This window comes from Halictus rubicundus, chromosome 6, assembly GCF_050948215.1.
Source record: "Halictus rubicundus isolate RS-2024b chromosome 6, iyHalRubi1_principal, whole genome shotgun sequence".
Classification (NCBI taxonomy): domain Eukaryota; kingdom Metazoa; phylum Arthropoda; class Insecta; order Hymenoptera; family Halictidae; genus Halictus; species Halictus rubicundus.
The window spans coordinates 3,463,401-3,489,412 of record NC_135154.1 but is presented as its reverse complement, the minus strand read 5'-3'; the positions used below and the strand labels follow the sequence as shown (position 1 = coordinate 3,489,412).

Here is a 26,012-nt window from a genome sequence, read left to right as displayed (position 1 = left end):
CTAATGTAATGATAATTTATACCGATATACTTTGTTGGTTACAGTCATAGTTAATGGAACTAACATTAATTAACTTACATTGCGCATCGAATTATTAAAATTGAGTGTTGTTGCCTTTTTCTCAGTATGTACGAAATGATATTGGTCGTCCCCTCGGTTATTTCATGATTGGTTAAGTGTGGATTTAGGTGGGGAAATGTAGCATTTTGTAATTGGACGTGGGTGAATCGGAAAGACTCTAAGTTGAGGAATGGAAAATTGTCAGGAAATTCCTTTTCGTATTATCTTCGGTCATCAATGACGTGATTTATAGATGTCCATCCGTTCATCGTTTGGGTGGTCTCTCGCATATGTTGTCCATCTGACGGTGTCGAAATTGTCGGAGTACAGTGTTGTAATCCGCATGTGCTTTTTGTCTGTTAAAATATCTCTTAAAACATCCTTTCCAGGTGTGTCCAGTTCTGTTTTTTTATAAATAGTATTTGAAATATTTTTGATGGAATTAATACCATATGTCCCGTATGTTGTATATTCCTTTTACAACGTTTTGGTAAACATTGTGAAATAGCAAGCTACATAACACACAAAGGGTTCAACCAACACAAACTTATTGTGTTTACAGATGCCTAAACCCTTCGACATATATTGTAGAATCATCATATATGCAGCAATATCGGCGGAATCCGGTAACATAAACCCGTGCTTAATATCTGAAATCCGATATAAAGCTGAGAAATTACAGAACAATAACCATAATACTAACAATACGTCTTCATTATGGGCGTATCAATCCGTAGAATGATACAACAGAATATCAATGCCTTGCACATAACCATGGAGACTACTCAATACTTGAATAACATCATAGCTTGCAGTTCTATGCAAAATTAGTATTGTCCATGATTTGGTGATTGATGAACTATAATAAAATTTCTAAATATTGTACGAACGAGTAGACTGCTGATCCTTATGCAAAATAAAAATGTTCTGTGACAATTGCTGGAAATAGCGAAAACATCGAAATTTATTTCTTCTTTGAATAATTTTAATTTGTCCAAAAAAAAAACAATAGTTTTAAATTCTTGTGACAATTTTAATCTTTTATATTTCACATGCATTACATATTATACTTATTTTTTCTTGTAGATACATAAAATCTGCTGTCGACATGGTAATCAAGGGAAGTAAACTAAGAAAAATAAAGATAAGAAATATGTAAGTAAAAGAATAAATAAACTATATGAAATTGTCGAATTTAAAATGGAAATTGCATTTTATTTTATTGTTAAACTTCAACGTAACTGCTCGTTAAACATCTTGTATTACCGTGTCGATAACAAAGCAGAATATTCATACACATTTTTCAATAAACGCTATACTTGAAACAACTTTTCCGAATACGCGAATAGAACTTCTCATAATGAATTTAGGGGGGCCAGAACTTTCTCAACTTAACAGTGACGAGAGAACACTGTTATTTCACAATGACGTCAGAATTAAAAAGGAACACCGTTAATGTCATCGTTAAAATTTATCGTAAGTTGTAAACGAAATAACAGTTTGACTGTTTATATTCCATGCATTAGTTTTCGACATAAGATCCGCGTTAATCATTATGCAATATCAATAAGCAACGGCACAAGCGTTGAAAAATTAATAACGCCGTTGTTTACATACAAAAATGTACATACATAATTTCCCGTTTAAAATATTCAGATATTTATTGAACCGTATTTTGCGTCTGTTATTATTCGGAACAAACAGTTGCTTCAGTATAATGTATGATTTTGTTATCCGAAAGCCCATTTTAATAAATCCTTCGCCGAAAGCACAACGGAAAAATTCATATTACTGAAATGTTTCACTAAAATTGCGATAAAAATAAAACCTTTACTCTTTGTTCATACATATTAATGAATTTTTGCTAATGAGTATGCATTAACCCTCCATATATTAATACGTACTTTTTATTTCGAAATAAGAAAATCGCTATCTCCTCTTTCTCTTATTCATCCGAAATACGACGAATGCCGGTCCCGATCAATCGCCTTATTTCGAAAGAAAACTGTAGTAAAATATCGACGTGGGTCAGAACTGACTCCGGCGTAGAACTCACGGGAGTTGGTTAAGCAAGATTTTAGGATGAAATATCTAACTTCAAAAGTTTATTCCTCAAAAGCTATAATATTCGAATAAATTCATAAGCAGTTAGTAAACAATTAAATAATAAGGTTAGTAAGTTACACTTACTTTCCGTATTTTTTCAAAAAGTCTCAATGACAGTTTAGAAAATGCAATTGATCTTTATGGATAATTGATACTTACAACTCATTGAGTACACACCAAAAAATTAAGATCGCTATTTGTTAATTATTATTTGCGAAAGTTCTAAGAGTATCCAGTTGATGGAACATAATTTAATACAATTCTTATTCCTGAAGCAAGGATTAAAAGAATTTTCACATGGTAAACAAATTATACGCAACAATATTCGTTTGTGGCGCTGTTTTCTTTTGCTTATTATCATTTTACTTTACCTATGAAGAAAAATAAGTTGAGAAAAATGTTTTAATCTAGCGCTTCGTTTTCGAGAAAATCTCGACGTCGATCCTCTCGATCTGCATTTTATAAAGTCATATCACATCAAATGTTTCTAGAAACTTAATAAAATGATCACAACTGTGTAATGAGCACGATGAGAAACATTTCGAACGATTTTAGAAAACGATAATAATCAAAGGTTGCAGCCGGATAAGGAAGTCACAAGCGCCCCTAAAACAAATTGAATTTGCAATAGGCTGTTCGATAGCTTATCCTAAGAAAATACTCTTTGCCAATTTTCAACCCTATATATCGACATGGGGGGTAGTAATGGGATGACAAAGAAAATTAGGTTTTTCCGTAATTTCTCTTATCCTCTTCAACTGAGAATTCTGAAAAAAAACAAAGATGTGCATTCTAATAACTAAAATATGCCTGACTTTTTCAAAATCTTCAATTGAAGGAGATATGAGAAATTACGGAAAAACATAAAAGTGTTTTGTATGGATAAGCTATCGAATGACCTATTGCAAATTCAATTTGGTTTGGGGGCACTTTTGACCCCCTGATCCAGCTACACGCTTTATAATAGAAGATTTACAAGTCAAGCCTCGCATAAATGTATTATGCTAACAACAATTATTTCATAAAAAATGTAATAATTTACCAATTATTTTTGCTTGCGAACGGCTCCGTATAAAGTAAAAAGTACTTGCCCAAGAAATTTTAAACGCCCACAGCACAGATCAATCTGCTCGCAACGAATTCGCGAGAATATCCTCCTCACCTTAATCCTCTAACGAACAGCCGTTCGTCCGAGATGTGTATTCCAAGCTCGAATAGGATTTCCTCAGCAAAAAAAAAAGGAAAAAATAAAAAATACGGTATCGGAAAGAAGTTACATACCGTTGAGGCGAACGTACGAGTGGAATCGGTGCACGGGAGAGGTTGTGCATTTTACTGTCTTGGGCAGTAAAGCTGGTTCCGCCCAGGGCCGAATACAAATCAAATCGAGAGGAGGTACGAGGGGATTTCGCGAAACGATCGAGTGAAGGAATTCTTGGATACCGCCCGGCCGCGTATATATTCTGCGGCGTCTCTTGATCTGTCCTCCTTTTTCTTACCGTTTCTTGGCAAGCAACGGGGGCGAAATGGAAGGAACGAGGAGTGGAAGATAAAGTTGTCGCAGCCTGTAAAGTCTAGAAGTATCCAGCGGGAGGCAAAAATAAACGTAAGTTTACACGGGAAATTTGTGAGGTTCGGCTGCGCGGGCGAGCAAGAGGAAGGGAGGAAAGTGGAAGAGAGTCGGCGGTAGTAGTCGGGAGCGAGTTGAACGAGACGAGAAGAGTAAAAGAAACACAGAGGCAGAGCGGTAGAGGAAAAAGACGCCACAGTCAAGAAGAAACGCTGAGATAGGGGAGGGTCAAGAGCTCTCGGATATTTGAGAGATTGAAATTCGAGCCGTTTCGCCGCTCGAACGGTCCTTCTTATTTACGAGATTTTCAATTATTCCAGCCTCCCCTCTCGGTCATGCGACTCCTTTTCATTTTTCTCTGGCAACAACGCTGGCCACGTGTTCGTGACGTGTCTGCGCGTTACGACCGCTCTCTACCGCGATCCACGTCGATGCGCAAATCCTCCTACAAGATACCCTATCCAACCGTGCTCTGCGAAATGTCAGGCCGTCGAATAATCCTGTTCACGCTCGGCCAACCGGTCGACGGACGCAGACATGCATAAATTAGCATTCGGAACTGTTTTTGTAAAAACCCCTGTCAGACACGACCCGCGTAAACTATTCCTACTAGCAAAGTTGATGAGAACTGTAACCGGTCGCCATGAATAGACAGGATTGTTCGAGTCAGTCGTTTCAAAGCGTGACCGACCGATTATACCGGTCAAAACGAATTGAAAATTAATTTTTTATCTCGGAGAAAGAACGATTTTTATCGGTATGTGTTTGAGAAGGCTGTAGCCGGATAAGGAGGTCAAAAGTGAATTTGCAATAGGCCGTTCGATGCTTATCCAAGGAAAATACTTTTTGCCACTTTGTGTAATAATGAGGTGACAAAGAAAAGCAGGGTTTTCCGTTCTTTCTCTTATCCTCTTCAATTGAAAATTCTGAAAAAATCGGATATAGTTTAGCTACTACAACGCACATCTATGAGTTTTTTTTCAGAATTTTCAGTTAAAGATGATAAGAGAAATGACGGAAAAACCTAATTTTCTTTGTCATTCCATTACTACGCCCCGTATAGGATCGAAAATTGGCACGAAGTATTTTCTTTGGATGAGCTATCGAACGGCCTGTTGCAAATCCAATATCATTTGGCGGCACTTCTGCTACGTTTATTTTCGCATTTTTGAAAGAATTATAAATACTTTTTTAAACCTAACGACGACGAGCGCCTGGGTCTATTTGAGCCTCAAGTAAATTGAATGAACAAGTCTTTTACCATAGGTTCAACCAAAGGAATATCGTGTCTACAAGGAGTACAGTGAATTCTCGATATACAGTAATGAGCATAACTGAACCAATAACCACAACTTTTGTGTAAATTATTATTTATTGCTAGGAATATAGAAGAATAACAAAAAGAAACTCCTCGTTTAACAATGACAAAAAAAAAATAGATTGACTCAGTTTTGCACCACGTTCTATACTTGGCATTATTTAATATATTATTTATTTTTAATATTTCGTCCACAGCCCTTTTGCTTGTAAAACTGCACTAATTCGCTTTGGTACACTTTCTACTAATTTTTTACAATAATCCGGAGATATTTGTTCCTACTGTATTTGAATTCTACAATACAAATCTGTGATTGAAGTTGGTTGGGTGTCATATGAATCCCGAAGCCGTCTTTTTAGTAAACCCCATAGATTCTCTATGGGGTTGAGGTCGGGGCTCTGTGCAGGCCAATCCAGAACAGAAAATTTATTAGTACTGAGCCAATTTTTGACACTTTTAGCAGTGTGCTTAGGGTCTCTGTCATGCATGAAAATTACATTTTTTTCTTCAAAAGGCATATTTTCAACAGCATCTATAAGATGATCTTGTAAAATATCCTTGTACATGTATTGATTCATGATGCCATTAATTCGGTCCAGTGATCCAACACCAAATACTGTTAGACACCCCCAGAACATTAGAGATCTGCCTCCATGCTTTAACGTTTGTTTCACATGTCGTGGTTTAAGTCTTTTGTTTTTACGAATCCAGCACCAAGACATGCCATCTGATCAAATTCTGTTAATTTTGCTCTCGTCGGACCAAATAACCCGTTCCCAGTCAGTAGTTGTCCAGTTTCGATATTTTTCAGCAAATTCCAAACGAAGTTTAATATTTTATTTCGATAACATTGGCTTCTTTTCTTTCTTAATGCATCTAATCTCACCTCGTTTGAGGGTTTTTCGTGCTGTGCACTGACTTATTTGTATATTCGCATCTTATTTTAATAATTTTGCAGCCACATTGGCACGTGAAGCTTCATCAGAAGAGACAAACCGTATAATCCTTCGTTCATCCTGCGGTGATAATTTCTTTGGTCTTCCTCCAACATTTAATAATATAGCTTTACAGTATTTTTTTCTTACTCTCTGCACTGTCGATTGACTAACACTGCAATTTTTCGCCGTCTTACGCGTTGACAAATCGTTATGCAAAAGAGAAATTACTTTTTTTAAACAATTTGGAGCAATTGATTTCATATTTATTCTTACTTCACATGCGTGCTTTTCCGTTCCACTGACTGCGAAGAACTGAGTGTTAAGATGTAGAATATTTTGTAAACATACATACCAAAGTGCTAGATGTAAACATACTACTAGAACATTCCACGTACACATTTCTTCTACGGGCCGGTGCAAAACCGAGTCAATCTATTTTGTTCGTTATTGCTAAACGAGGAGACATTAGTTATTGAAAAAAATTTCTTCAGTTTCTTCTATGATAAAAATAATTATAATATTTATTTTTTATTATTCTTCTATATTCCTAGCAATAAATAAGGATTTACACAAAAGTTGTGGTTATTGGTTCAGTTATGCTTCTTCCTGTATGTCAACAACACGGGTCTTGCCAGCGTCGTGTATCGTCGAGGAGACATACCCGAGCCGTGTTATGTTTACACTCCTCGGCGTCCAAGGCCTCTCGTGCTTCATGGCCTCTCACGGTGTATACCCCGCGGTAGTGGAGATAATTCCGCGACGTTTATCATCCATGCCTTGGCGACATATATAGAGAAATCACTGTATAAACCTACGCTTGGCAAAGTTACAACGAATAATTCCGATACTTCATACGTATTATGAGTGCACTGTTTATTATTATTATTGAAAATCAAGGTCAAAAAAACAAAAATTTTTTTTGTTTAATCGTGTTCTACTGATCATAAGGATCAACTTTGTGAAAGAAATGTTCTCTTAAAAAATGATGTTGCATTTCTTATAATTTTTGCAGCTTCTTTCTTTCATTCTGCAGTTAGGGAAATAGGAGTATCATGATTATGATAATTTCATACCCAACCAGATAGCTTACTGATGGTACCCGCTGTATGATAGTATGCTATTTAAAACGCTATTAAGTACGCTGGATGTAAAAAATTTACAAATAAAGAAGCTGCAAAAATTATAAGAAATGCAACATCATTTTTTAAGAGAACGGTTGAGATGCGACCCATGGTTTCTTTCACAAAGTTGATCCTTATGACCAGTAGAACACGATTAAACAAAAAAATGTTGTTTTTTTTTACCTTGATTTTCAAGGTCAAGGTCAATTTTCAGGGGAGTTTTTTATGTCAATTTCCACCAAATTGTAGGTGTAGAATCACGCTATGGTGGCCGTGACATATAATTTTTTGACACCCTGTACATTTGTTCTTCAGCAAGAATTGAATAAATTGTTCTGATTTTGGTGTGACGTTTATCGGCGTGGCGGTGTAACAGTTTGAACATGTTGAAAGACTAGTGCTATACCTTCCGAGAGGTACAAGCGTCAAGCTGACATTTCGGGGGACGGTTTGGGAGAGAGTTTTCTGAACCGGTAGTACACAAATAGTCGCATTGGCCCAGTGAGCGGTGTCGGTGATCTTGAAGGACGCTCCCCAAAATATTCGAAAGTTATCGAAAATGTCATCCGTAGAGGCCGCTCTGCCCTTTTCGCTTTCTCCGTTAACAACAACAGATCACGGATCGCTCGACTCGAAATTGATTAAAGGAGTTTGTGGGCGGCGACGTTTCTCGAACGAGAACAGCCAGCGGGGAAAAAAATTGGAATCGAAGATCCTCAAAGACGCGGCCGAGTCTGCATAAAGATCTGGCAGATGAGGAGGTGATATTTCAGATTGGACCGTAGTCGTGCTTCTTCGACAGAACTCTCGACAACGGGACGACGACAACTGTTTAAGGGGAAACTTTCTGCCGGCAGACGAATTAATCACACATGGCTCCGTCTGAACGCCATAGCGCATTTAATCCGCTGGAATTTATTGTGCGTCGAAGTTTACGGCACTTTGAAATTCACGATCCCATTTTCCGCGGAATTAGCGCCGACTCCGTAATACTCGCTTGTCTCTCGACAGTTTTCATCATTTCGTTGCCCGCAGAACAAAATCTCCGAATTCTACCAGGTGTCCGCATGCACGCTCACCGGGCGTAGACCATCGGCTTTATTCAAGTTGACTGTTCACCCGTGCAGTCACAAAATTTCGATTCACCGGCCGATAGATTTGTTTAACGGGTAGCTGACGCGTTCGCGTTCCCCTAACTTTTCGGACACACCAGACTTACAGTGGTGCACGGTTAAATTTACATCGGTTCGGGAGACAGCATTTCAATTCTCGCCGAACAGGTCATCTTGTTTCTCGAAGAATCTTATTTGTGGGGAAACAAATTTTGGATCTACCTCGACTGCGCACTGTCTTCCGTAATTTAACGTAAATGGACCGAGGCACTCCATCGCATATCGCGCGAATTGCGGGCCGACGCTACGAGGCAGCGTTTTACTTGCATCCAGGCGAGCTTGGCAAATCTAAACGGTTTGCTACTGTGCCGTGCTATTCGCACCCTTGTTCTAAGAGCGGATATCTCTGCGTCTAATCGATACACCTAACCTCTGACCTATTATCGCGGACCGCTAGCAAGTTCTTCGTAGATATCGTTGCGCAAGATTCAGTTCGCGGCCGGTTCTCCTCGGAGTTGTTCGATAAATCACCACCAGATAACGCACGGTCAAAGACACATTCTCTCCGATCGTTCGATCGCTATCTCGTTTAAACCTAGTCGAGCACGGATGAACAAGTAGCTTTTAGGTAGATCGGCCTCTCAAGGACTCGATTATTAACGGGATCTTCCGGTCAAATCGCCCAGAAACTATGCGAGTTTTGGGACCCCATTCGCCAGAAGGGATTGCAAATCCCTTGAAGCAGTAGTTCTTAATCTTTTCAGTGAATCTAAAAATAAGTTCTCGCACTCCCCTTGACAAATGTGTTTCTACCTCTTTACTTCGAAATTTATATCTGTCACGAGATAATTTATTTATTGAAAAAGAAATTTTTCATCGAAAATATCAAAACTTCTCTCGCACCCCAAGGGGTGCACGCACCCCAGGTTAAGAGCCATTGTCTTTAAGTATTTAATAATCAATTTATAGGTTTGTCGGCGTGTGTCGGGCTATTATAAATTGAAACCTTAAGTTCAAGGTTAATACTTCATGTTCAGCTGGGTACTTGAAACAATTTATATTTAGCTCTTTGCACTCGACTGTCCCTTCTAAGGTATATCGTTAATCTAGCCAGTAACTTGAACGTCCCTTCTGAAGGTTCACGTAACGATTGCTACTAGTAATATCTAGTAGGACGAAAAACGCTTACAACACTCGTATACATGTAGTAAAATTTGTGTAATTGATTAGGGTGTAGTGGGTATTGAACACTATAAAGGAACAATAAAAGATCTACCTCCCTCCCATATAATTAAATTCTTGATTGATCAAGCGAGGAGTGATTCTCTACAACTTCATGTGTATTCTTCCATATTATTACTACATTGCGGATCTTACTGTAAAATAAAAATTTATTACATGAATTACAACATATGGGAACCAAATAAAGATGTACTTCTTCCTTGAATAATTTTAATAAGCTGATCGTAGTGCATACATATGTATATCGATTCTCTTAAATCAATTTCACCATTCTACAGCTTCATGTTTCATCTACCTACTCACTTGCATCATAAATGTACAAAATCCGCAGTTTGATTATTACATATTATTCATGCGAATCATATCATCCCTGAACGGTTAAATCCGAAATCTACTCGTGCAAAATATTAAAAAAGTATACTATTTTATTAAATAATGCAATACAAATTTTAATTTTTGAACTTGAACATATTTATAAACCAGACTTTATGACAGGTTGCGTTCGGAATTATTTGTTTTTTTATTGTATGGATTTTCTTTTATCATGAGTAAACTACGGATTCTATTCATTTCAATTTACTAAAATTATTAAAAAACGAGAAAAGTAAAAGGCAACGACGTATTTCAGGCAATCTATATTTTGCATAAAGATTTGGAGTCTACTCGTGATACACAACGTTGATGACATCAGAATCAGGTATCCAGTCTCCAAAGTTGCAAACGTAATTCAATTATGCACATAACGAAAGACCAACACGCCTAGATGTATTGTTCAGTTCTCTCCCAGAGAAATTTTTTCAATATTTTGAAAAACCTCGTTCGCAAAGAGTTGAAAAGGTTTGGCCAGGCTTCCGATACCAAGAAAAGCAAACCAGACCTCGTTACAGACCAGCTAAGAAAGATAGAACTCGAGCCCAGCCTCGTGGGACCGAGACATCCCAAGAGAACCAGAAGTCCCAGCGGTTTCAAATGTTTGACGAGTTCCGAACAACCTGAACTTACGATACCCTCTTGTGACCTTCCAGAACGTTCGGTCTTGTATTACGCTCGCGAACTTTACTGCCTTATCAATAGTTTAAAGGTCATCCGGATCGAACGTTAGAATGTTATAATGTGTCAACGAAAGGAGCAGAATCTTATAATCTTCGGATAATCTGTACCATATTACTCTGTTTCTGACGTTCAGTGTTGCTATCTTTGATTAATCTGACACGAGGTGCAAAACTTTATTTCGTTCGAGAACCAAATTTTAACTACCTCTAGACATAGACATGTTCCTCGTAAAATTTCCTTGAAGATGTATTATATGATGTATTTACAGTTCGACACTTATACAATTAAATAAACGCGCGAGGGTATGTATTCTATAGTGGTTAGCATTCCTCGCAAATGTATTCTCTGTCACCTTGAGTATAATAGTAAGCGAATTTTACATAGAATGACAGATTTTCAAATCTAGTTTTAAAGAAAACTATTCGAACACCTCTTTCATTTCATTGAGCCATGGTCATAGTCGTCAGATGAGGAGACGTAGCACGATTTGAGGGGAAACACTTACCCTCTATCTGCAAGTACCGGGTTAGTCACGTGACACTGTGACACTTGCATAACAAATACGGAACGTGTCACGTGACCGGATCATGACGGAAGCGTGGGGAAATAACTCGGTAGAAGGGGAAAGTGGTGACACAAGGGCTTAACTTCACCTCGGCAACCCAGAAATTTTTAACTTTTTTTTATATAATCCTGTATATCTTGTCAAGAAAATGCCAAAAATCGAAGTTTTAAGACGAGGAATTCACTGGTGCAAAGTTGAGCGATTACACTTTGTTCTGGGTTAAGCGTCCCTACCTATCAAAAACGCTTAACACTAACGCTTCTGTTTAGGCATAAACTTGCACTTATTTGCAACGTGAACTGAAAGTCCATAAATACAAGTTCCACGCGTAACGTGTTAAAATCGCTCAACTTGTCCTTTATTATGTCTTTATAAAAGTGTTCATAATTGAAAGATTAAGATAGTTAAAAGGTTAAAACTAGTAAAGGGTTCTGCGTAAAGATTCACAGTTCAGTCGTGAGTACTCTTATTTCGCAGAAAATCTTAAATAAATATTGTACAAATAGGTTCTCCTTGGCAAAGAGCATGGCTGTATCAATTCGCCGGAGAGAAATTGTTGATCTTACAAAATCTGCTGTCGCACACCGAAATCATACGTAACTAAGGTTCGGCCTGCGCTACGTTTTTGCAGACGCTGAGAATTGTATCGTCCATAGATTCGGAACCGCTTGATTGGCTAGCCAAGACCATATCTACTGACCCGTTAAGTCAAACCCAGACGGTCTGCATTTTATGCGTCTAACCTTGCATGCATGTGCATTCGTGCTCGAGCACGTTACATAAACTGTTACAATGCCTCTCTGCTTTGTAGCAGCCTCGGCAAAGAAAGGGCGATAAATTATCTAAACCGCAACGAACAGATTGTTCCCCATTACTAGACTACGGATTTTATACATTTATTTAACAAATGGTTGGGTACATTTTAAAATAATAAAAATATTCAGATAACATAAAAACATCAATTTACTAAAACAAGTTGTATTATACATTTACTGTCACAAGAGATGCGCATGTACAGTGGACCTGGAAAGTATTTGAACACTAAATTTCGACTTCTGGAGAAATCGTCGACACTTAACCTGTGACAATTTCGTTGAAAATAATAATACAACAACAAAGCTAGTTTCATTTTAAAGCTTGAAGCTTCTGCTTTTACTAGCCGTCATTCATTTTCGCCTAACATAATCTTGCACGACATAACGGATGGAAAACTGAAAACATGTCTTCTCTCGAAAATGCTACGAATTGAAGTATCTCTAAAAACACTGAAAAATTTTTTTTGCGAATGAATCTTTCGCGAATATGAAGATTAAATTCTCTCCTTCGCAACAGCACATAAAAAACTTTTTGTACAATTGTTTTAGTCGTTTTATTGACATAAGGTTCACCCTGAGGGTTCTATACCACCGAACCTGGTCTTCACTTTTATTCTATAAAACAATGCAAAAAATGGTACATCAATTTTGAAAGTGTCGTTGTAAAGGGTAGGGTTCGTTCTTCAAATCTATGGAAGATTCATTCGCGAATAAAATGTTTGAATGTTTTTACAGAGGTATCAATTTATAGCATTACATCATGTGAAAAATATCTGAGAACATAATGAATACCGGTGTGCGAAAGTTGCATTTTCAAGCTTTAAAATGAATCCAAGTTCATCGCTATACGATTGTTTTTTTTTACGAAATTACAATAAACACATATATATCGTCAATTTCTCGAGAAGCAGAAATTTTATATTCGAATAGTTTTTGGATCCACTAGGATACACAGCTTTTCTGAACAGTTTCTTTAATTACGTTATATGGTGGTTTGCTGTATCAACTTACTAGAATTATTAAAAAAAAGGAAACAAATGTTTACTTGGTTCCTGTTTCTTATAATTGAGCGCAAAATCTGTAATTTTCCAACTGAAGAAACGTTTAATTTATACAAAATATAATGCAACCAAATCTCATTTATTTCACACAAATCGCTAAATGAAGTAGAAATCTCCGCTTTTAATAATATCCTACAAATATTTCTCACGAAAATTTCATTAATTTTTCTTTGTTAGTGAAGTGTAAAAATCAGTGTTAAAATCGAATTCGGATTTATCGAATAGAATTTATTCAAACTGAATAACTTTCTTCATAAAAATGTGGGTCGAACCGTCTACTGAACTCTTTCCCATTATATTAACGGTCGTTGCAGACAACTCATTCACCGTGCTACAGTGTTAAAAATATTTATGGAAATATTTGGCGGCCAGGACAAAGCAATAATAATCATGTTTACACGAGTTTCATAGATTCAGTACCGATGAACACTACGCTGGGTTCTTTTATTAAAGTGTGTTCCACCATTTTGTCGTTTTATCCGGGACCACTGTTCCCCATAAGCACCGTGGAAAGCAAGGTGGACGTGAGAGCGGAATTCAATTTTTTGTACCTCGAGATTTTTCAAAACTGAAACGGTCCGTTAATATTGCCCTCGAATGAAGCGTATGCGCGGATTATATTTCGATAACAAACTCCAATTAAGTTTCAATAACAAACTGTTTGCACATCGACCCGAAAATGAAATTATCTCCAACCTTTTCATGTCATTGATCATTTAAAGGCGTTAGCCGCATGTCCGCGTCAGAAGCATATTTTTTGTTTATCCCAGCCAACCTGGTTGACCTGCGCGAATTAGGTGCACGTTTGCCTAACGCGCAATCCTGTATATCTGAAACGTATACTACCGTGACCAGACAGTTTTTATTTGCTTATCAAAAATCAAAACTTTGCGGAAGGAACTCGGAATTCCTTTAACGTCGCGCAATGAAGGTTCGCACACTTCATGCTATACTGTACGAGTTTATTTAACACATATCCGACGGGTATATTTTCTCCTTTAGTCTTTTTGTTCTTTTTTATATTTTTTAATAAAATATGATTTTAGAAGCCACTCGAGCTTCGCTGTACTTTTCTACGTTCGGCGTGGATCAAACAATAGTATCTTCTGGCCGATATATGACCTGGCTAGATCTGTATTTTGGACAAATACAGGGTGTGCCAGGTTTTAATGTTCAAACTTTGTCAATATATTCTATGGCACTAAATAAGAAAAAAATGTTACGTAAACATAGGTCACATAGTGCTTTATTAAAAAGTTATAACAAAAATACGAAATACAAGTAATATAGTATTTATAATGTACATACATTATAGTACAAGTAATGTCCGTATTTGTGTTGTAACTTTTTAATAAAGCTCTATGTGACTTATGTTTACATAACATTTTTTTCTTATTTAGTGCCATAGAATATACTGACAAAGTCTAAACATTAAAACCTGAGACACCCTGTAGAATACTACAATATTCTAGACGATAATTGGCCTTGCCAGACCCATGATTTGGACATGCATGGTGTAGGACATATACGTTTACACTTCTGGGCGACCGAGGCCTCTAGAGCTTCGCTGTCCTTTTCTATGATCGACATGGATCAAAATCTCCTGACCGATATATGTCCCTGGCTAGACCCGTGTTTTGGACATATATCGAGGAATACTGTACTGTCTACAGCAGGGATGGGCATTTTTGTCTTAATTGAGACAAGACCGTACCTTCCAGTAAGCGCCCTTATCGTGGTGCAACGAGACACCAACGAACGCGACAAAGGTGCGCGCTGCATGAAAGAGAGGTTGGTGGGAGAATTAGGCGTTTGACGAACCCCTACCGTGCTCATCACTGAAATAAAGGAAGTCTTTCGAAGCGTCAAAAATATTAACAACTTGGTCTAGATGTCATGAAAAGGCAAAACACATTGCTCACAGCCTAGATGTCGATGCAACATTAAATCTCAGGAAACAAGAAAACTGAAGATACATAATTTTAATGATATAGTGATTGTGATTAAAAATTTTATAAAAGACCTTGTGACAACGTGCAACTAATAATGTCTGCGAATTTACTAACGACTGCGGATTTGTACGCAAAATAAAAGTTTCTTGCATCGATTGCAAGAAACAGGAGAAAAATAAAGTCTTATCCTCCTTCATTAATTTCGATTAGTTGGAAAAAATACACATTCTCAGACTCCTTCAATCATTCCATTGTTTTAAATCGCACGTATTGTTTTTATCTTAAATGCACAAAATCCTCAGTCGTTATAATTGGCAACCCCAACTTTAACCCTCCATAAGCTATGCCGGAGTCATTCGTGACCCGTCGCAATAAGGTCGAGCGTGATTGTCAATATGTACAGTTTTACTGCGATATAAGACGACTCTGTTTCTTTCAAAATAAAAAAATTGCTATCCCCTCTTTTTCTTTCGAAGTTGTTCTCTCGATACCGCTTGGTGCCACAACGAGAGGGTACGTCATATTCTATCCTTTTCCAACGAAAGATGTCGCTGAAGGATTTTATCGCTGCTCGGCCGACCATTTTACAGTTTGACGCTACATTCGTAATACGATGAAAGGCGGTTCCGAGCCATCGTCTTATATCGGAATAAAACTGTATGAATGAAATATCGTGTGTGAGTCAGAAATTACTCCGGCATAGGTGTAGAACTCGCAGGAGTCCGAGGGCTACGAGCTGTTTTCATTGTTTGAATACGAGTCTTGCTGACCGTCCCTATACAAGTATTTTCAAATAACGATTTAGGTCAGTGAGCAACCGTCGGCCTGCGGGCCGCACTTGGCGCTGTAGTATACTGCTTGCGGCCCGCCGGGACAAAAATCATAACTTCTAAACTAATACAGTTGCAACATAAGTAGCTTAATACTTTCTTAAAGAGAATTCAAAGATGCATTGATTTGTATAATAACAAAAATTGTAGTTACCTTTATTTTTTATTGAATAAAAGCTTTTATGCAAACCTTCATAAACATTATTTTCAGCTGAATACTGAGTAACTTTCGTTGGAAATATTTTTACAATGTATTATCCAATAATAAACAATAATCGATGGATGTAAGAATTAACAAATACATCCCACGAATTAAAATTATTTGATTAGTGTTTCAGTATTTAATATTGCGTTGGTTGCGGCCCGCGCGTAGTGCAGTGTTTAGTCGATATGTGTCCACAACGCGGGTCTACCCGGATATATGAAAAGGACCGCGGCAGTGGGGATATCTTTGGGACTTTTATCGGCTAGAGATTTGGGACATATATTGAGTAAAGACTGTGTTAGGTTTCCACTTTTGGCCCACTGCAGTCCATGGGTTGCTCATCACTGATTCAGACAATACAGCTCCGAAAAAAATGCATTTCATTTTCAAGAGAAACACATTAAAAATAATTCATTAAAAAATAAATAGATTTTGGCTCCATCGTATTACAACCCTCCGCAATCTGTAAACATTGGAAGTTTTTGAAATTGGCCGTTCGCTGAAGACCACAAATACCCTGTCCCGTGTCTCCTTATCACTACTTAACCCCGCATTATCTAAAATTCATCTTTCCTCGAGCAAGGCGAATGATGAAACGGTTACTTTCGAGAAAACTTCGCTGTTCACGACTCTCTGTGTGTACGTAGCTAGTACCTTTTAGTTTCATACCTCCCAAACTTTTTTACTGCCAGGCAACTTTCACAGAAATCGTTATCCTTTTATATTGCAGAACCGGCGGAGGCAATATGCTGGGTGACGTCAACATCTCCGCGATATTGGACTCGTTCTCCGTCAGTTACGATAAAAGAGTAAGGCCGAACTACGGAGGTGAGTAGGGTTGCGATTTTTCCTGGCTATCGTATATTTCGAATCATTCGACTATCCTGTGGTAGCGTCGATATCGCGCGCAAAACCACGATCATTCTAAAGCGATAACAGTCGCCGATATAATTTCTCGTTCCATGGAGAACAGACACGATCCATCGGTAATTATTTATAAAAGAATAAGGATCACCTTATCGATGCGACGCTACTGTCTATGGGGTGACGGCATGTAGTATATACAGGGCGATTCAGTGTGTCACCAAAATTACTTGTAAACTATTTGGTATATTGTTTCAACAGATATTGGTCAGATTTGTTTACAAAAAATTATTTCTGCAGATTGGCATGTGACTTCTTTATAAGTGGAAGCGTTTAGGAGATTTAAAGGAGACAACTTTGATTTTTGTTTTAATGGAGGCGTATATTTTTTATGCACAAATCGACGCAATTTTTTATTCTTTATCAAAACAAAGTGCGTATCGGAACCCATGCATGTCGAAAAAATGATTGAATTAGCAGATATTTTAATAGCAGATCAAATATTTTAGCAAATTTTTAATTTAAATATTGCTAAGAACCCTCGCGCTCTTTTTTCTAATGAGAACTTTTTGTATCGATACTACCGCGACAAAAACGTTTCCTTTGAGTTGACGATGTCCGAGTTACGTTTAATCGAAAAAATGAATACAATAATATTTCCATATAATACTATGCGTCGTATTGCTCGAATTAGTCCGAATTAGATTTCATTCAGTCTGAGTTATGTTTAGTTTCAAAAGTAAATGCTATAGAAGTTTTAATACCGAGTCTTGTATTCCGTGCACGTTCAAATTAGGTTTCATTCGGTTTGGATTTGGTTGAGTTCGAAGGTTTCCCACAGTACACGCTAACAATGGCCTCTTTTAATTACGGTCGAATTTATTTGTCCTCCGCTTGCAATCAATCGAAAACCAATTAACTCGTTCAAACGATTAAATATACGTGAATGAAAAAGATTGTTCAAGTTTATTCTATTTATGTTAATCAATCGATACTCTGATATACAAAGTGATGAAACCGGTGGATTAACTAAAAAAAAAAATAATCACGAAATACGGGAAGTAAATAATCGAGACATTCGCAGGGATTGTGCAGTCACGGTGTACGGCTCGCGAATGACAATAATGAAGCTATGAACTGTGGAACGCCCTGAAATGACACAATACATGGTATTCAAAATATATTTGCGTACATGTTTGTAACTGAAGCTGACAATGAGCGGCGGTTATACAGGGTGCTTTAGCTCGACACAGACCACGTAATTGTCTTCTGTAGCTGTGATGGTATGAGGAACGTTTCTTGTGTATTTTAAATGGTTACATGGAACAAATGAAAGAATAATTCTTGGAACAATATTACTTTTTAATGTTTTTCAGGATCATCCATGAGGTTTTACACATACGCACATCATTTTTCATCGACGCGTAATAGTAACACTTCTAAACAATTTGCGAATTGTAAAAGTTTTAATCTTTACACTGCAAAATTATTCAGTTAGCTCAAAATATTGCTTTGAACAAGTTATCAGACACCAGAAACCGTTTTCCATTTCATCGCAGCTACAGAACTCACCCACTCAAATTTATTTATTGTTTAAGGTTAGACAGCTTCTGAGACAAATGACGATGCTTTTAACTACTAGAAAATATAAATAAACCGAAAGCTAGACCATTTGAAACTCTACAAACAACTAGCGTGGATGTATAAAACTGAATTAATGTTAGTAACTTTAACAATACAATTTTTCACGGTTTTGTGTTCCTGATTTACAGTAGACCCAAAAAGTATTTGAACACTACATATTGAATTATTATAGAAACTGGACTCGGTTTAAAAATCGAAGCTTGTACTTTTGCGATCCATCGTTCATTTTTATCTAATAAGGAGAGGTCACAGTGATTGGATCGTCAATTTTAATTGAACTTTTTCTGTTGAATCTAGAGCAATAATAAGTAGACCCATGTCCTAACATTTTTGACAATACCCATTATTTATAAATATTATTAACGTTTCATTTTATGATATCCAGGAAATATCTTGATATAATAGCGACGGTAGATTACTGAACTTGTAACCCAAGGTTAAGTGTTCAAATCTCTCTTAGGATTAATAATTTTTTTATTTTTAAGCAGTTTTTTCATGGTTTTTTTACTTTTTTAAAAATTTCATTTTTTTATTTTCATTTGGAGTTTTAAGATTTGTTTCTCTTCTTTAAAAATGTTTTCTTTCTCCTTTCTTTCTAGTCTTACTATTTATTTATTGGTACAGTTGTCATGTGTGCAACTAGTTATATATGTATATTGTGCAGGAAATGGACAGTGCATAGCATGGTATGCTTCATAAAAACATTTGAAACATAAATATATTCGACAGTATGAATATTTTATGAATGCTAATGAATTACATAGGCAAACTTGGTTCGCGTTGGAAAACTAGTTGCGCTAATAACAACTGCATCGATAAATAAATGACAAGATTACAAGAAAGATAAAATAAGACATTTTTAAAGACAAAACTTGAAACTCCAAATAAAAATAAAAAATTGAAAGTAAAAAAATATTTTAGAACATCATGAAAAACCCTAAAAATAAAAGTAAATTATTAATCTCAAGAGACATTTGAACACGAAATCTTGGGTTACAAGTTCAGTATTCTACCGCTGCTAGTATGTCTAGAAATTTTTTGGACATCATAAAATTGAATGTTAATAATATTTACAAATAATGAGTATTGTTAAAAACGTTCGGACATGGGTCTGCTTCTTATTGCTCTAGATTCACTAGAAAAAGTTTGATTAAAATTGCCAACCCAATCACTGTGACCTCTCCTTGTAAGACACTGTTGCATGATACAGCAACTGCGAAACTGGAGACTCTTTCTTGGTCGAAAATGTTGCAGACCGAAACATGTGTGGAAACATTGAGAAATATTTCTCGTGATTCAAACCACCGTAAATTGAAAAATTGGAGCTTCTCCTTAACAACGAGTGCTTACAATTTTATTTGCGATTTTTTCCAGTCGATTTATTGACCTGTGAATGAAAAGTGTACTGCCATCTTTGCAATAATACAAGGTACACCGTGCAACAAAAACAAAAAAATCGTAGGTTAAGGTTTAAGCAGTTGTCGTAAAAGGGAAGATTCAATTTTTAATTCTGTAATAGATTTATTCAGAGAAAAAGTTTCTTGATCTTTTTTCAGACGATTCAATTTGTAGCACTTTCGACCGAAAACGTGCCCTCAGTTTATCACCTGCTATATCATGCAGAAATATCATAGAAAAAAATGAATTATGGCCTGCGAAAGTAAAGGCTTCGAGTTCTAAACTGAACTATATAAACTATAATTTATTATTGTTAATTTAATTTTTTAAATTATCATATTTCAAGTATATACAAAGTGTCCCGGGTTTTTCCGGAAAAAACTACGGGAGCATATTCTACAAGTAGAAATAAGAAAAAAATGTTACTTGAAGTTCGGTTAGAAACGCTCCACTACAAAGTTATAAACAAATGAAATTGAATTTGGTAAAAGTTAGTTAGCTTTGCCGGAAACACCCGGGACACCCTGTATATATTAACAATTCCTCGAGGAACGGAAATTTAGTGATCAAATACTTATTGGGTCCACTGCACAGGGGTTTTGAAGCATGTCATTGAAAATGGTGATTCCTACGATCATTTAAAACAACTTTTTCCTTTACGAAAATGTTCTCCGCGGCTTCGTTAAGGAGTTAATACAGGAAAAGGCGGACCAATCAGAGCGCAGCTACACCAGACAAATCGCGGCACGACAAGTCCCGCTGCAGCCGCGCTCTGATTGGTCCGTGTTTTTCGTTAATAACTCTTTAAATAACCATAGGAATCACCCTTTTCAACGAAATAGTACATTTCCGGGACACCCTGCATATGTGTTTTTCGGTAAGCAACCGTTCGAAGCATCGTCATTTTTCAAAATATATCGAAATCAAATTGGTAATGAATGAAAGGTTAATCAATGATTACGAAATCTATGTAGACTTTTTTGCCAAGACCTGTGAGACCGATAAGGCGATCCCTATTCCACATAATTACTGGCCTGCAATGCTTAGCGCGAATGTGTACAGATGGATCAATCGAGGTTTTGCAAACGATATTCGATCACTTTCGCATATACCTGCTTTCTCGACGCATTTCTGATAGTCGTTGCACGGACTGGACATATCGGGAGTCCTTTTCGTAGCGAATGCAGCATCGTGTCGAGAATTACTCGCATAAGCAATCGTTTCTTTCTTGAACGGGGACATAAAAATCAGAGCTTCGATACATAAAAATACGAGAAGTCGACTTTAGACGCTACCAATATCGGGAAACCAATTTTTCAAACGTGTGCTTCGATCCGAAGAGGAAAGAAAATTTGAGAAACTGTTGGAAAGAGAAAACGTGGCTACAGTGCTGGAACGTAGATCGATAATAAAAGGAAGGGAACGGATCGGGACTTTTTCGTTAGCGTGAAATGGAATAGGTTTTAACAGAATAATGTCCCGCGAGCGGAAGAAAAGAGCCCGTAGAAAAATCGGCAGAGTAACGAACGAGAAACGGTCCGGAAACGTTGATCGAGATGCGACAAAGGGACAAAAGCGGGACGACAATGTAGAAGAGGTAGTACGCTCCGGGAAATATTTTTGACGCCGCTTACTCTTTCGTCGCGAACGATACAGAAAAGAATATTCGGAACAATAGGGAGCAAGCTCGTGGGCGTGTACTTTGCCGTCGTGAAAATTCTCAGCCAGAGCCGGACATGGAATGAAAAGTCTCGTCGCGTCGCGTCATTTTTCGAAGCCCGCTGGATGGAGTTATCCGCTGGGCCGGTCGATGACGTTTACGCTCCTGAAAGAGAAACAATATGCACGAAATCTTGTGCCGGCCGGAACGTTAAAGAAATACATTTCAATGCAAAGTTCACGAACAACTCTTCTACGCTGTTCACGTATTCTTGCACTAACTTTTTTGTGAATTCTATTAGGATAAGAGACCCAATTACAGTGGGGGTACCAATTACTGTGTCTATATTAATTATACTTATATTTAAAGCATAATGAATATTAAAGAAGAGATATTAAATTTTGTTCATTAAAATCAGTTAATATATATGTTATAGAGGTTGTCCCAAAAATGTTGTACTTCCTTCAAAGGGCTGATTCCTAAGGTCATTTGAAGTAACTTTGCGAAAATGTTCTCCGCAGCTTTGTTAAGGAGTTATTAAAGAAAAACACAGACCAATCAGAGTTCCAGCTACAGCGGACTGATTATGGCTCACCGACAGGTCTCGCTGAGCGTGGTGTTGGCATTAACCGTGCCGAAATCTGTCCGCTGTAGCCGAGCTCTGATTGGTCCGCGTTTCTCCATAATAATTTCTTGACAAAGCCGCGGAAAACATTTTCGCAAAGAGAAAAGTTAGTTCAAATGACCTTGGGAATCACCCCTTTCAAGGAAGTACAACATTGTGGGACACCCTATATATATCTCCTTTTTAATATTCATTATGCTTTAAAAATAAGTATAATTAATATAGGCTCAGTAATTAGTACCCCCCACATTAATTGGGTTCCTTACCCTAGATTGAAGTTGACATCCGATAAAAAGGAAAAAGTCCTCTGTTATTCGTTCGTTCTGTATATTTATACTGCTTGAATTACGTTGATTGGTATAGTATTAAGAAATAAATTATAATAATATAAAGTATAAAGAAATTATTAAATAATTTTAATAAGTCGAGAGTAAAACAATTATATTTTTCTAGTTTCTTCACAAATTTGTTTGTATTATACGTACTCAATTTCGTCATAAATGCATAAAATCAGCAGTGTAATCATAATGGACGAATTTGATGAAATATAAATAATCATGAAACCAAATGAACTCTCTGCGAATTAAACTAGATTGGAGATGACATTTGATGAAAAGAAATGACTCCTCTGTAACTTGTTCGTTATGTGCTTCAATTAAATTAGCTGATATACTGTCATAATGAATAGATTTGATTAAATATAAATTTAATCATGAAACTAAGAATTTTTTGCAAATTAAATTGAATCGAAGTTGACATCCGATAAAAACAAAACGCTTCTCTGTAATTCGTTCGTTACGTCTGCTTGAATTACATCTGCTTGAACAATCAAACATAAATTATCGCGAATCTAAGAATTTGTATTAACGGGTTTAACTTTAATAGCGTTAAAAGCATATAAACGGAAATCGATGAATTATGTAGGTATTATTAATAGAATTCAAACTATAGTGAAGACACACGTACTCATTTATGTCTGCGAGTTTCTACGGCTATTATTCGTGGTATAAACGTATTTTAGTTAATATAAACTCCAATACTGAATAATGGTAATATATATAGCAGTACTAAATTGGGTTTAGCGCAACCATTTCATTCCGGATTAAGACTAATAGAGTTACACTTACGCTCGGGAACCATCGAAACGAGTGTCAATAATACCTAAAATAACAGTTTTAATGGGGCAAATGTTAATCGCTGCAAAAATAAGTATTTCAAAAGATACAATATCGTATACTTTCACGAGTAGTTCTTATCATTTATTGCAAAATAGGCAAATGTGGGCATCATTTAAGTAAATTTCCATTTAAATTATTACTTGACAACAACAATTGTTTGAATAATAAAAAATGTATTTGTGTAAACAATTGTCTAAAAATTACAAATTTATTTCTTTATTCAGTTATTCAGTTATTTATTTATCCTGTTATTTGTAATTTGTTATTTATTATTTAAAATAAAATTTGCCCAACTCTGAAAATAGGTGTGATAACATATGCGAATGTAAAAAGTATTATAAATTATCATCGTTCAAAACATAGAATTCAATGAGAAAATGTACTCAAAACTTTTCGGATGAATAAACATTTTAATAGATACGAATGTTAAAACGCAATTTTATTTATACGAATGAATCGAAGCTATCTTTAAGGATTCTAGAATGAGCACCTCTCGAGATAATAATTCATGAACTTTTAACAAATCGTCACTGGAACTTCAAAATGTTGAACCTATTCAAATCAGAATGCTTTGAATAATATGCGCGTTAACTCCGGATCACAGCGCGCAGTAATCATGCATACATTATGCATATTTTTGTATACTTATCCCGTTTATCTGATAGTTCCAGTGTCCTCTTTGACACAGTATAAACCGGTCATCTAGGTGCATCACACCATTAGATAACAAATCTCTTACACTTTTCACTGTGTTAAAATGCCAAATCGACACACAATTATTTTTTACACCATCAAGTTTTGTTAATGAACCCACCAATCTCTACAACTCAAAATTTGATAATCTATAGACCAGCGAGGGGCACGGTAATCAAACGCCTGCTTCTCCCACCACCCTCTTTTTCATACAACGCGCACCTTCGTCGCGTTCGCTAGTGTCTCGCGTATTCTTTGCCCCACGCTAATGGCGCTTACTGGAAGGGGACAGTGGGCGCTATGGTGGGTACGGTCTTGTCTCGATTTAGACAAAAATTCCCATCCCTGCTGTAGAGTGTTCACTCGATGTATATCCAAAACACGGGTCTAGCCAGGGACATATATCAGCCAGGAAATACTGTTCTTTTATCAACACCGAACGTAGAAAAGGACAGCGAAGATCTAGAGGCTCCGGTCACCCAGGAATGTAAATGTACATGTCCTATACGTTGCATGTCCAAAACACGGGTCTGGCAAGGCCAATTATCGTCTAGAGTCTAGAGTATTGTAATATTCTTTGATACACTGCCGGACAATCTGCCCGAAAGCTCGTGAATGTATAGCGTTCTGATGCAAGGGCACTTGAAAAAATTTAATTAAACACCTTAAAAAATGTGATATTCATTGAATCACTTAAAAACTCATTTTAAATAACATTTTCCCACAATTTTTTCAGTTAGAGAAACCAAAACTGTAACGTAATTTGCCCGATATATTATTGTGCGCAGTCAATCAATTGTGATTATATTTTGAATCCAAATCTTTTAATCAACATATTAAAGATGCATTAATTCTAACATGGTGTAAATGCATAGAAACTGGTGGAGATTAATTTTGAAGGTTAGAATGCATTTCAATTGTTTTTAAGTAATCCGTATCTATGAATTAATTTCTACGCCTAATATAACTTTAAGCATTAGAAGTGGTGCAGTGTAGCATTGAATAATTTCAATGCGTCAAAATTCCCATTTTTTCACGAGCTGAGATTCGTCGGTTGCCTGAAAGATGAAACAAGGTCGTTGAAACTGGCATCGAGTATTCCGAGGATTGAAAAATGTGTGCCTTCTCCGTAAAAAAACGGATAGCTTATTTTAAGGAGGCACCGGCCGTACTTTTACGTTAAATGTAAAACGGTCTCTGAGAACTCGTATCTTTACTAATTGATTGGTTTGCTAATGTTAGTGGCCGGGGCTGGTAATATTCGGCGAAACGGTTTGACACTAAACCTACCGAGCCTTAAAAGTAGAACTGGTATATGTGGAATTATAAAAATGATTGAAGATTGAATTTATTTCGACTTCGTGGGGTTCGTATAATAATATGTGCTCTACTAAATGTATATATTGAATACTAATCGTATCGAGCACAAAATGCGATTGTTCTGTCAACAAATTACAAGACTGAATTTATTGAAATTTCTCGCAATTTTTATAACACGTACAACACGCGTTAAGAAATATATTCTACATGTGCTTAAATGAAGAAATTAATTTAATAATTCGTAATGGAATCATCTTTGTAACTTCGATAATTATAAAATCAAAAATCGTGAAACCGATCACATGACGTGGTACGTGGTATTAATCGTTTCCCACGAAAGCATCTTTATACATAATTACAATATTTGTAAAATAAGAAATCTGGATCGGTCATTTGACCGGTAGGTTTAGTGTTAATGAAAAATCTTCCGACGATCGTCAGTTTATACAGTCTACCTCGAGGAACGATACAGGAGCCTCGCATGTTTGTCGATACTGGTCCTTTCGGGTAGAAAAGTTGGTCTATTGACTAGCTATCGGCAAGGCCAGGGGACGCCAGCTGACGTCGAAGAATCCGATAGCCGGAATTTGTTTACGGATACAGCTGGGGACTGGAGCTGGGCACGGCTTGAGTGTCATAAAGGTTGAATCGATGGTTTTCAATTCCCACGATAAAGTCAAAT

At 36.7% G+C, this 26,012-nt stretch overlaps 1 protein-coding gene across 9 annotated transcripts in view; it reads left to right on the top strand.

Moving 5' to 3' along the window:
* The window catches only part of Rdl (Resistant to dieldrin), a 230,395-nt gene that overhangs the window by 115,097 nt on the left and 89,286 nt on the right, over positions 1–26,012 (top strand). For 8 of the 9 annotated variants that reach the window (XM_076789516.1, XM_076789515.1, XM_076789513.1 and 5 more), the window contains exon 2: positions 16,679–16,776. In XM_076789516.1, the coding sequence (XP_076645631.1) occupies positions 16,679–16,776 (98 nt within the window). Of the gene's footprint in view, positions 1–16,678; positions 16,777–26,012 lie in introns of those variants that run through there. The other variant, XM_076789518.1, reaches the window with a different exon arrangement.